At 41.6% G+C, this 12,990-nt stretch overlaps 1 protein-coding gene across 1 annotated transcript in view; it reads right to left on the bottom strand.

Annotated features, from left to right (window-relative positions):
* TCERG1L (transcription elongation regulator 1 like) overlaps positions 1-12,990 on the bottom strand; it is a 1,282,749-nt gene that overhangs the window by 347,255 nt on the left and 922,504 nt on the right. The window contains exon 8 of the mRNA XM_086920244.1: positions 3,925-4,079. Coding sequence (XP_086776370.1) covers positions 3,925-4,079 — 155 coding nt within the window. The remainder of the gene's footprint in view (positions 1-3,924; positions 4,080-12,990) is intronic.

Here is a 12,990-nt window from a genome sequence, read left to right as displayed (position 1 = left end):
GTCGTGTGCCGGGACGAAAGTAGAACCAGCGTGGAGGTAGAATAGTTTCTGTTTGATGTTATGGGATATGGCCATAACTATTTGGATTTACACCGGTTATAACAATAATGCTGATGTGGAGTGACTTATTTACCATTTGGATACAGACAAGGATAGTTCCAGAAAGACAGGTATGCTTACATTAGGGATTTGAACATATAGCTGATACATAGTCCATGGGTAGGTGTGTCTAGTCTTCTGTTATGACTAGGAGAGATCTGCGTTCAGTGCACCACGTACCTCCTGATAATTTATGACATTTGATTTTGTAATTTGGTGACTATATGTTTTTGTGCAGGGCAATATATAACCATTGGAGTGCATTATAATACTATGTTTTATTGAGACCATAATTGATGTTAAATAGTGATCTTCACCTGAAAATGGATGAATTTATTGTTAAGGGATGTTGGGGTTTCCACAAAGGTAAACACATGAAATGGATATATGTGGTGTGTAGCACACTGCAAATATTACTTATGTTATTTTCCAGCCCTGAGGAAGTCGTTGGGAACATTTGAGATGTCAAAACATGTGTTGGCTGGCTGAGCAAATCAAAAAAATTAAATAAAAGAGCTTGGGAAACGTGGTAGTGATATATCTATCATAGGATGGTGTCCCTCACCCCGAGTAAACTTGATATGTATCTTATGATAGACATTCCAGTTAGGCACATTAGATTTTTAACATAGTTTCTCTTAAACAGGTTTCCTCAACTCCTAAAGGGGTGGCATAGACCATCTGATTTCCCAACCTGTTCATGTGATATGGTTGCTGCACCAGACACTTTACAAATCACTCTTATCTGTCCAAGGTAGGCAAGTTTACCACGCAAGTATATTCGTCCCCTTCTTTTACCCTTGAAATTCAAACAAGCTAAGTCAGCATGATTATATATGCAGTTTTTAGAGAATCCTTATGGATGGTAGTATATTACATGTTTCTTAGCTGGTGTGTATCATGCTAATTTATGATTCTTAAAATGATATGAAAAGTCGTTTTTAATTAAATCTGTACTTTTATGATTTGTGTTGTCAAATTGAAAACATTAATATGACTGGCATTACGGCTTGTGGCTGTGGTACTTGTTAGGGGGCCAGACCCAATCACAGGCATATATCACAGGTTATGTTTGCTAGACCAGACTGACCACTTTGGTAAATAGTAGTGGATCGTATGTGATCAACCTGTAACACCATCTCAACAAGGGATGCAGCCAGGATTTGTCTTTGCTGAACCGTTAAACTGTAATTTTCCTATGGTTCTATTGTGAAAAATATCTATTTTCAGGAAATGTTGAAGCATGTATGCACGTGTCTGGCATTAAAAATATTATTTCTTATGAGAGTTTGAGTAAAGTTCAATAAATGTCTATGAAAGTAAAAATAAATATTTTAAATCAATCTTTAACATGGATAATTTATGTTAGTAGAGTTCTGTCAATTTGTACTGCTCGTTTTACCGGAAAACTGCATTTATGCCAATGTTCTAAACATTTAATAATTAATTGTGTACTGCATTTGAGTGATAAACACCCATCTGCAGCTACTAAATTGGCAGTGTCTTCAAAATAACAAAATGGAATAGGATTTGTCTCCAGAGTCCAAACTTCATCGAAATCTGGCCATAAATCTTTGTTTAAAAGCACATCTGTGTACCGCACATTTGTAAATTGGAATCTAATGCTCGAGGTATTTCAATAGGTCTTTGACAAATACAGAAAGGACACAGAAAAAGTAAAGTTGTCATAATGATTGCACTGTGACAATTCACGTTGTAGTAACAACTACCGGAACAACATATTGCGGGCAAACATCCTACAAATTGTTATATTGTTAATTTGTTTTCATAGAAACCAAAGACTAGGGGGCATATTATCAAGGGGGTTTATCTCCGCTTTTTTGGCTTTAAAAGCCAAGAGGGCTGAGATAAAATTATCTCCCTATTACCTAGCTGTCGCTAACACCAGTTAGCGACAGCTAGTAGGAGATAGCGACCATCTTGGGCCCCACTTTGCATGTCAGTGATATTTATCACTAATGACATGCAAAGTGGGCTTGCCAAGATGTTAGCGACTGAAAACAGTCGCTAACATCGCTATCTCCTATTACCAACTTTTGGAGATATTCGCGCTAAGCGCGAATATCTCCAAAAGCTAACACCTGCCCTGAGCAGTTCTTAGCTATGTTATCCAATGGGAGGTGGATAACATGGCTAAGAGCATTAGCTCGGTAATGCATGAATATCGCTGACTTTTCAGTGATATTCATGCATTGCGGCGATTTTTATCGCATTTGCGATAAACCTTGGTAATACCAAGGTTTATTTGCGGTAAAAAATCACTGCAGCTCAGCGGTAAATTTTTGTCTCTAACCAAGCAATAGCGATAATTATCGCTATTGCTTGGTAATATGCCCCTAGATGTCTCAAGCAACATATCGCAAACAAAACCCTTTTTTCCAAGGTGCTGGGATGTGCCCTAATAGTTTTTTTTATCGGCGTTTGATATACTAATTAATCACAGTGTGAAAAGGACATTATCAAGGATTTGCACAGTTATCTCATATTAATACCAATGATGCAGTAATTTTACCCGGAAACCATTGTGAATGTCTCTGCAAGGGAAACCCCATGGCTTGGGCAAGTAATGTAAAAGCGCCCCTGTGTGACGGGACATCAGGGAGTGTGTTGCCCACTCCTTGTGCAGCCCATTTCTGGCAGCTGGCATTCACATAGGCAAAGGTCGCTCATGGAAAGCATCCACTGTGCAAACAAATACTGCCTGGTGAGCAAACAAATGATGGATTTAACCCAGCTCTCTTGACTGGGGGTGAATGTTTTGATTTGTTCTGCATTCTGTCTATCAATTGTGTGTCTTTAGCTTCCTCAAACTAATACTGCCAGAACCCTTTCCAGCGTCCCTATTCTAGCAATTACTTTTGCCACAGTAGTAGTCACAAACCACTGATACATATCTTCACAAATAACAAGGAGGGGTGAGATGCCTTATGTCTTTATCTAACTTTACCCAAGAATTTGCGCCAACATTGTGAGCTGCAAAACCAAATCTGACGTGAAACGTATTATTAAACCAGGGGTCTTCAAAGTGGGGTGTGGGGCCCCATAGGGGGGGCCTTAACTTATAGGGGAGGACGAGGGCAGGGGCTGGTTAAAAGAAGCATCTTGTTGACAGAAGTGCTTTGTTTTAAGCTGAAAACAAATGATCAGCTGTAAGATACTCTGTAATGGGACATTACTAACATATGTTGTCAGTTAAACCTGTCTGGGAGTGTGTGTCAAAAGGGAAGGGACCCCAAATATTCTTCAAACCTCCCAGCCCCTTTTTCGGATAATCACACCTTGGATACTTTTACAAATTAGTACGGCCTAGCTAGCCAGAATTGTATGTTTGGTAGTCATGTATTTGATTGCATCTTTACAAGTTTTAACATAACTGTAATGTTTAACCCCTTCGAAGCTAATGACGAGCTGGGCTCGTCATGGCGCTTACCTGCCGTGCGCGGATGACAAGGCCAGCTCGTCATGATTTATGGTGTTTTACATTTTTTAGCGCAGGACGGGAAAACGCCTAGCAGCCATGTGGTTAAATAGGCCTAGGCATATTTAAACAGAACAATTGTGAACATTTCTAGCCCCCCCCCCCACCCCATGACTTTTTTGTATGCTGGGGAAGGCGCAGCATGAAAACGTTTGACCATTGTATCTGATGTTTGTGCACATCCAAATCCTTCAATGTAACACACCACAGAACATGTAGAGTGAAAATCTTAATTAAAACAGAAATCACAATGTCACTACAAAGTGGGAATGATGCAGGGAGAATAATGTTGGAAATAGACTGAAATAATCACAGTATTTAGTTACATGCTGAAGCTTCCAGCTTGCGCTTATGGGGTGGGTCTTCAATCATTTTGATAATATCGCCCCGGTTCTTCAAATCCACAGGTTTCTCCCACACGGACAGCTGCATTTGAGGGTTGAAGAAGAAGACTCGATCATCCCCAGTCCAAACTATGCACCTATGTCAACGAAAACATGTGTTATAATAAAACAGACACAAATATCAGGAAATAAAATGTGTATTTTAGACAAAGTGCTAAAAATCACTACACCACTGGTATATTCAAGTAAGGCAAACATTCAAATATTGTGAAATGTGCAAGCATTTTGAACTAATTGACACAAAGAGTTTAATAATTAACCATGTTCATCTATATACTTTTATTAAAAGACAGACTTTAAACTTCATGTTCACAGCATGCACATGAGAAGAGGGGAAAATATGTAATTGTTGCAAAGAACCTGTGTTCTGCTTGCCCCGAAGAGCTCATGTCAGCAGGAACTCCTCATAGAAGAGTTGAATTCAGGAATATAGGCTTAATTTTCTTTATTACTACTGACTGATGTGCTAACTAATTACAGAGGACCTACCCATTTGGAGCTATCCTCCACAAGTCCACCTTCAACAGGGCCGTAGCGGGCACCAGCCATTTCCCTGGTGGGCCGCCAGGGTTGTTACAGGGCTGTTTTTGCAGCATAGCTGCAATATCGGTCGCTGTAACAAAATCAATAGAAACCGGCCCTGCTAAACAGCTCGGCCGCACCCCCAAACACCTGGGGGGCTGGCCAAGCACTTTGCCAGGGCCGGTTTTGGGTCCCAGTCCGGCCCTGACCTTCAAGCATATCCTTCCGAGAGTTCCCTCATACTTCCTCTGCTTCTTGCTGCAAGTTACTATCTGAGCAGTTCCTGTTGGATAGCTAAATTGCTGACTTGCTCCTACAGTCATGTCTTTTCCAGGAGGTTATTACTTCTCCCCACTCAGCAGAGAAAACACAAGAACATTTCCTCAAGTAGTCTCTTGGGCCTCCCAATCGACCTCTTTGAATTATGCTTACTGGGGGTTGTCTCGACAACCGGAGGTGCCTGCAGTGTTTTCTGAATGATTTTGTCTTCACTCTCCCATTCAGTACACCATGTCGGATCAAGGTTGGTCTGAGTCTCTCCCTTTTGTCACGGTTGATCTCAAAGTATGGTCTAAGGTGAGATATGTCCAGGTTATTCGCTTATTGCTATTAATAGCGTTGACCATTGCCCCATTCTTTTGGAATACTTGCATAGAGCAGAGTTCCAACCTTGCGTCTGTCTTTTTGGTTTGTGATGTTTTACCAATGCTTCGCCTATTTGAATGCTGGATTCCTTTGCTCCTCTTTGTGCGTTCACATATTCTTTCATCTTCTCATTTGCTCATGTCCATGGATAGTATTTAAGTCATGGGACTTCTGCATGCGCTCTTGGTTCAGATGGTGATTTCCAGATGGGTGTTCTGGTCTGAATTTCTCGAGCATATGTGAGTATCATGAACATTATCCCCTGGTGCTGTCTTTCCTGCATGCTCTTAACAACAGCGTTGAGTATTTGTTGAGTATTTTCTGTAGTCGTTTGTGTTCCTGTTCCGCTTGGTGTACAGTTTGTACTTATGGTCCTCATGAATTCCTCCACCATGATGTTGGCTTGTCGCTAGTTAGATGTGATCTTTCTGTGTGTGAATTTGATGCATGTGGCAAAATCTGTGAAATCTTGTCCATTCAACGGAGGTCTATTGTCTGTTTTGACTATTTCGGGAATGCCACATTGTACGAAAATCTCATCCACTTTTGAAATTGCTGTCTGTGCATAGGTTGAAGAGACCTGTTTCGTAATGGGAAATTTTCAGTATTCATCTGTCACTACTAGGATGTACTTGCTCAATGCAAATGCTCAGGAAAAATGTTTATTGCGAGGGTGTACCATTAATCTGCCAGGATCGGGGACATTTAGAGTGGCATGGTTATGATGTCTCGCTTACCACTTGACATAGGTGAACTTTTGGATGGTATCCTCTAATAACAGATTGATTCCTGGTTACCATAGGCACTCTCACAGTGCTCTCTTTGTTGCCACTATTCCACTCTGTCCTTCAGGTGCAAGGTTGATGACCCTTGTCTGGAGTGGTCGGGCACTTCTATCTGGTGTCTCTTAGTATCATTCTGTGAGGAGTCACAGTTAGTTCTTTGTGCACCTGTTGGGATACAGCTAAGTCATGTTTGTTTCTTCTTCTACTGAGTTTCCTTCCAGGTGACCCATTGTTCTTGTCAAATTTGTTTTTTCACTTCTCTCAAGGTGGAATCAGTGTCCGTGGTTTCTTCAATCATGTTTAATGATAGTGATAGTGGTATAGCGGGTTCATTACAAAGTTTAGATATTCCCGCAAGTGAGGGCTTGCTTTTCTTCCTCTGGATTCAGTGGTGTTGTGTAATCTGGTGTTCTTGTCTTTCACCAGTTTATGACGGATTGATTATAAATATTATCGTGGATGGATTTCCAATCACTTTATTGTCTGGGACATTTTTGTTCAGAGGTTCTTTACAATTTTCACCAGTGCCTGTGATTTGTTATTGTGTCAAAATGCTTCCAAAAAGTGAAAATGTGACAATGCTTGCATGCCCAGACTACTGCCAGGCTTTCCTTTTCTGCTCAGGAGTATCACAGTTTGAAGTTTGACAGACTGCAACAGCATATGAGACAATGTGTCTGTCCTCATCATGCTGATGTTGTGCCAAAATAGCTACTAAGCCCACTGGGCTAACGTCCACAGTGAGCTCCGTCTACCTGGTAGGGTTGAAGTATGCCATATTGGTGGCACTGCTGACTCTACTTTTAATTTTTTGGAATGTTCCTTCACATTTCAGGGTCCTGTCTAATTTGTGACCTTTTCTTGTCCCTCAGAGCAGTGCTGATTGTCGTGTAGTTTTTGATGTATCAAGTGTAGTAGCTCACTATCCCTAGAAATAACCTGACATCTCCTGCGTCCTTTGGGGTTGGTGTCTCTCAACCAGCTCTTATAGACATTTCTTTTCCAGGAGGACATTACAAAACCCTACGGAAGCAGTGTTTCAGTTGATTCAACAACCACTCCATGCCAACAATTCAGGAGTGGAAGCTCTAGTGTGTGGAAGTATCTGAAAGAGAAGAACTGGGAGAGCAACTGAAAGCCTATAACTGTTGGCTCTGCTTCCTAGCACTGTAAATACAGTTAAACACAAAAGAGATGCTTTACATACCTCTGACTTTCCATTAAAGTATATGAGTTAATCAACTACCGAAATGCAACACAGTTTGGGAAATTAGGACTTTGGTTCCAGACAAAGAATGATGATCTTTTTTTATAATGTATGTCCTCCTTATCTCGAATGCTCAGATCAGTTGTGCCAAACGATAATTCTCAGCATGCTTGCACTCCTGTTGTTGGACTTGACCCTTCCTGTGAGGTCATTCTCAAACGTTTTGCCTTAACCTCCTATTTTGTGCTGAATTCGTTTCTGCTTGCCTTAGGGCTCGGTGCAGTTTACCACATCTAACCAGTGCTAAAGTGTTTGCGCTTTCTCCTTTAAACATGATAACACTGGCTTATAACCAATTGGCATATTTCATTTACTTGTCAGTCCCATATAAAGTGGCACTATATGTGCACAGGGCCTGTAAATTAAATGGTACAAGTGGGCCTGCAATATTGATTGTGCCACACACTTAAGTAGCCCTTTAAACATATCTCAGGCCTGCCAATGCAGATCCTATTTGTGCAGTTTTCAACTGCTATTTGAACCTGGCAAAATAACACTTTTGCCAGGAACAAACCTTCCACTTAATACATATGTCGCCCCTATGGAAGACCCTGGAAAGCCCAGAGGGCAGGGTTCGATGTATTAAAATAGTAGGATATGTATGTTCAAGTTTTACATGTCCTGGTAGTGAAAAACTCTCAAAATTATTTTTCGCTACTTCAAGGCCTATCTCTTCCATAGGATAACATTGGAATTGCCTTATTACATTTTTATAAGTGCAATTTCCAAATAGGAAGAGAAGAGATAACCAGTTCATGTTTGGTGTGTCTGGATTCCAAATTAAAGATCCTAACTTATAATGAAGTTGGATTTTAAATTACAATTCTGAAAATGCCACTTTTAGAAAATTGGAATTTGTTTGCCTTAGCCATTTGGTGCCTGTACCCTGACTCTGGTCATATGACTGGGCATAGTTGGCAGTTATGCTTTGTGTATTCTTCCTAGGTAGCCACACACAATGGGAGCTCAGGTGTGACTGGGCACAGACTCACTTACACATGAATAGGCTGTGTCCTGTCCCACACAAAGGTCCTTGAGACCCTGCATTGTCACTCCAGACAGCATGAAGGTAGGGCAGTGGAGGCAGGGGATTTCTTGGACTTCAAGGCCACAGTCTAGAAATTGTTCCCACCTTCCAAAACAAGGGAACCAGGGTATAAAAGATAGATCTCAGACACCAACACATCAGTACAATTCTATACCTGTAGATACTCTGCTAGGATACTCTGCTAGGAAGAAGGACTGTTGTACTGCTGAAAGACTGCCACTCTGCTGGACTGCTACGCTGAAAGCGCTGCTACCTTGCTGTGCTGATCTGCTACCTTTATGCTTGGGAATGGAGAAATGGACCTACAACCTATCTTGAACCAAGGATCCCAAAGTAACTCAAAGAGCTAGTCTGCTGGTCTCCAGGGCTGAGCCTCAGGGACATAAGAGACTTCACACCAGCTCCTGGACTAGTCTTCGCAGAGTTCCTGAACCCCAAATGGCACCCGTCAGTCTCTGGACCCTTGATGTGGCTCAGGGGGCTCTTAGTTCAAGCTTTTGGGCTTTTCAAAGAACTGTGCTGCTCACGTCGAAATTCAGCACGAGCCGCCGACAGCCCAATTCTTTGTACAGCTACCATTGTTCGCCCGCGTGGACCACCAAGATCACTTGAGTCAATCACCAATGCGAAGCTCCAACCTACCCATCCTCAATGCCTGTCCTGCTCCTCGCAGCAGGCCGACCACCGCCAGCGACACTCCTGGCAACCTTCTTCCACACGAACAGTACTCTTGGCACAACTTGAGAACTCGACCTTCAGCAGGACTAATATGGGACTGTATCCAACCCACGCTCCATCGCAATCAGCATAACTATTGACTTTGAACTGGTCCAGGGGTTCAGGTTCTACTGACTGTATTTTTGTTGTTTTGGTCTTGTTTTCTTTATGAAACTAGGAGCTATGGGGCATATTATCAAGCCTGTGCGCTAAAATTATCGCCGCTTTATCGGCCGAAAACGGCCGAAAACTGCGATAATTTTAGCGCACAGGCTTGATAATATGCCCCATAGTTTCTTACTTGGTGTGGGATCTTTTTGCGTGGTGTTTTCACTTGTTTTACTGTTTGAAGTGTTACTGAAATGCCTTACATGTTGCCTCTAAATTAAGCCTGACTACTCTGTGTCTAGCTACCAGCAGATTCAGCACAGGATAATTTTGGGTTTGCTTGTGCTTTTCACTGACTAGGATTGTGGTTGCTGTTTGACTAGGACTAACACCCAAGCCAACTAGTAACCCAGTTCTAACCACCTGCATTTTAAGATCAATGAGAGTGTGAACATGGAAACAGAAGAGAAAAGGGCGTACTGTCTCCCTGTTTTGAACGGATAAAGGGGTACGGTGCCAAATGCTTTTGTGCACACATGCTGTGGGGCTTTGAGGCTGGTAATTATCCATCCTGTGTGGTATCCATTTATTAGTGGCTAAAGCCTTCTGCAGACCATTGTTAGCACTCTCAGCACGAAGTAAGGCTTGATAACCTCAATATTTCTAAAAGATCCGGAGTAACAATTGGGTAAATAAAAGCGGAAATATCCTTATCTGATTTATAAGAGGAAGTACATGGGCTCTCCATCAGAATCGTTTTTTAAATCAACGTCTAAGCACCTCATTATGAATGGCCCTTCAAAATGCCAGCCGTTTTCCTTCTCCAGAATTACCATTACAAGGGGTTTTGGTGATTACTGGGTGTTGAAATAATGGAATAATGAGATTTTGAGAACAACAGACATGATCGGTATCCTGCGCAAATTTGTGTGTGTGTTTCCCGCATTTATATGGAGATTTTGGCTGCTTTTTCCAGCGGAAATCTTGGTGTGAAACGCACAGAACTGACGAACCCAAAAAAATCCTCTTAAAAGATAGCTTAACACTAACATTACGCCACATCAACTATTACACCTTTCGTCACTTCCACTTTACATCTCCTTACAGAATCCAATTTAACACATTCTCTGTCAAAACTAAGGATACACAGAGAGCCAAAAAACAGAGCCAGTTGTCAATTTTATTTTTCAGCGAAAAATGATGGTATGAAAGGAGATAAGCAGCACTTCTGGATAGAAACTGTAGTTTCCCAGAACCTTCTTGTGGGGTCCAAAGAAACAACAATTAGTTGTCTTTTTTACCCCCAAGGCCTTATTTTTTGCTTAGACATATTTACTGGTGTATGCAATTCCTCTTGCAGTGTAATTTTATGGTTGACATTTGCTGAACATGACCTTTCAGGAAGTGACTGTGATGAATGTGGCTGTTTATGAATCACTCCCTCTGTGAATGCAGCAATATCTTACACCCAAAGCGCTATACACCTACTGTCTCTTAAGAATGACACCATCGCATCTTTTGTAGGGTTATTGCTATACTCTTTAGACAATGTGGAATAGCGTATGTCTATCCACTCGTGAAAATATAAAGCGGTCTTCCAATTAAGAATGTATTCTTTGATTTAATGTTCTTCTTTCTACAATAAATGACTTTTTTTATGCTGAATCCCAGCATGCTAATGCTGGTGATTCCCTGAGCATTTTAAATCATATTCCTAACTATCTTTAAGACCTCTGCAGATGGCAAAAGTGAAATATAATTTCTTCCTTTGCTTTTAAAATGTAATAATCTCTATTATTCTATAAATTCATAGTTTGGCAATCAAAAGAATAGTTTTTTAATGAAGTATGAATTTCAGGATATTCACATGGCACCTTTTTTGAATACTTTGCACTAATTAGACATTCATGGTAGCAGCATTACTTGTAGGGACATTTTTACATGCGGCTATATTATATATGAACAACAAGGTCCATGCCGTGTAAAAGTCTTCTATGCTTGGTTGGGTAAACTTAGTATGATTATATTTCATAGTTGGCGGTTTAAAAAAATGGATTGTGATAGAGGTGATTTATCACTTATGTTAATTTTCTTTACCTTCCTACACGGGTTGTGTTTTAATGAAGAAAAAATTGGAATTCAATTGATTGATGATCGGATTTTATGATGATATGTATTGGATGATGTTTTAACTGGCGATTTATTGTGATAATATTGTAAACTTTAATTAACTGTACAATAAAGCAATGCTTGTTTACTTATATAAGTTTATAGTCGCTTCACTTTACCAATCTACATTGTATATGGTATTTTGAAAATCGAATTGACACCGTTCACTTAGCTAGTTATTTTTGCTCTTGCCACACTTTTAAACTTTCGTTTGACACATCTGCTGGTGGCAGTGCTACGCAGTTGCCTCCCTCACCCTTTGCAATGATTCACGATTTCTCTTTCAAATTTAATTTTCTCTTTATTTGTGACAGTAGCACTTTTGCTGTCTTGCGTTTGCGGTCGAATACCTCATTCTTCATGATTGATTTAATGTTTCTTTCTGTGTACTTTTACATCACTCTATTAATGGCTTGAATTCACTTTGCTTTACTGCCATTTTCACGCTTATATATCATTAATATTTGGCTAACACGTAGACATGAAAGGAAAGAATTACTTCTATACCTTCACCTTTGTCCCAGATATAAGTATATACATCAAGATGCAATGCAGTCCTCTCACATGTGTACATCCTAATGGAAAGCTCTGCAGTTTGAAAGAATTGGCAACTGCAGTTTGAAAGAATTGGCCACTTCCAGATTCACACGGACCCCAAGACCACACTTAGAGGCACCCTCATCTACAGACCACCAGGACCCCAGGCACGATTCAGCGAAGACATCACCGACTTCATCAGCCCACATACCCTCCCCTCCGAAGACTACATTCTACTAGGGGACCTCAACTTCCATCTGGAAAAGAACAACGACAGCATCACCACCACCCTTCTGGACAACCTCGCCAATCTCGGACTCAAACAACTAGTAAACACCCCCACCCACTACGCCAGACACACGCTCGACCCAATCTTCTCCTCCAGCAAGCACGTCTCCTTCAATCACGTCACAGGACTTCACTGGACGGACCACAGCTGCGTTCACTTCAGCTTCAGAAAGACCACAACCCACCACCACCCACAACAAGTCCCCCGCAGAAACTGGAACAAACTTACCACCGACCAGCTCACCGCTTCGCTAAGCCAAAACCTTCCCGCCAAATCATCGGACCCTAATCAAGCAGCCATCAATCTCACACAATGGATCACCTACTGCGCTGACGAATTAGCGCCCTTGAAAAAGCAACACAACAAGCCAGGTAGCAAAAAAGCCTCCTGGTTCAATGACGACCTCAAGAACTCCAAAAAGAACTGCTGCACCCTCGAGAAAGCCTGGCGAAAAAACCCAACCACAGACAACATGACCGCCCTCAAGGACGCCACCCGCAAACACCACCAGCTGATCTGATCCACCAAGAAATCTGCATTCAAGGATCGACTCGACAACAACGCCCACAACAGCAAGGAACTCTTCAGCATCATCAAAGAGCTTACCAATCCCAGCGTCGACACCAACGACATCACTCCCTCTCAAGACCTTTGCGACTCTCTAGCCTCGTTCTTCCACAGTAAAATCGCTGACATACATAACAGCTTCGGCTATCAGTCCACTCCCCTCACCACCGAACTGAAGCACTCCACCACCACCCTTTGTGCCTGGAACCCGATCAGCACCGAAGACACCATCCGCTTGATGAACTCCATTCACTCCGGATCCCAAACCGACCCATGCCCCCATCACATCTTCAACAAGGCCGACTCCATCATCACACCCCAACTCCGGGATATC

Source organism: Lissotriton vulgaris, chromosome 5 (genome assembly GCF_964263255.1).
Source record: "Lissotriton vulgaris chromosome 5, aLisVul1.2, whole genome shotgun sequence".
NCBI classification, from domain to species: domain Eukaryota; kingdom Metazoa; phylum Chordata; class Amphibia; order Caudata; family Salamandridae; genus Lissotriton; species Lissotriton vulgaris.
Note: the sequence above shows the minus strand (reverse complement) of the source record. Positions and strands in the feature narration are given on the sequence as shown.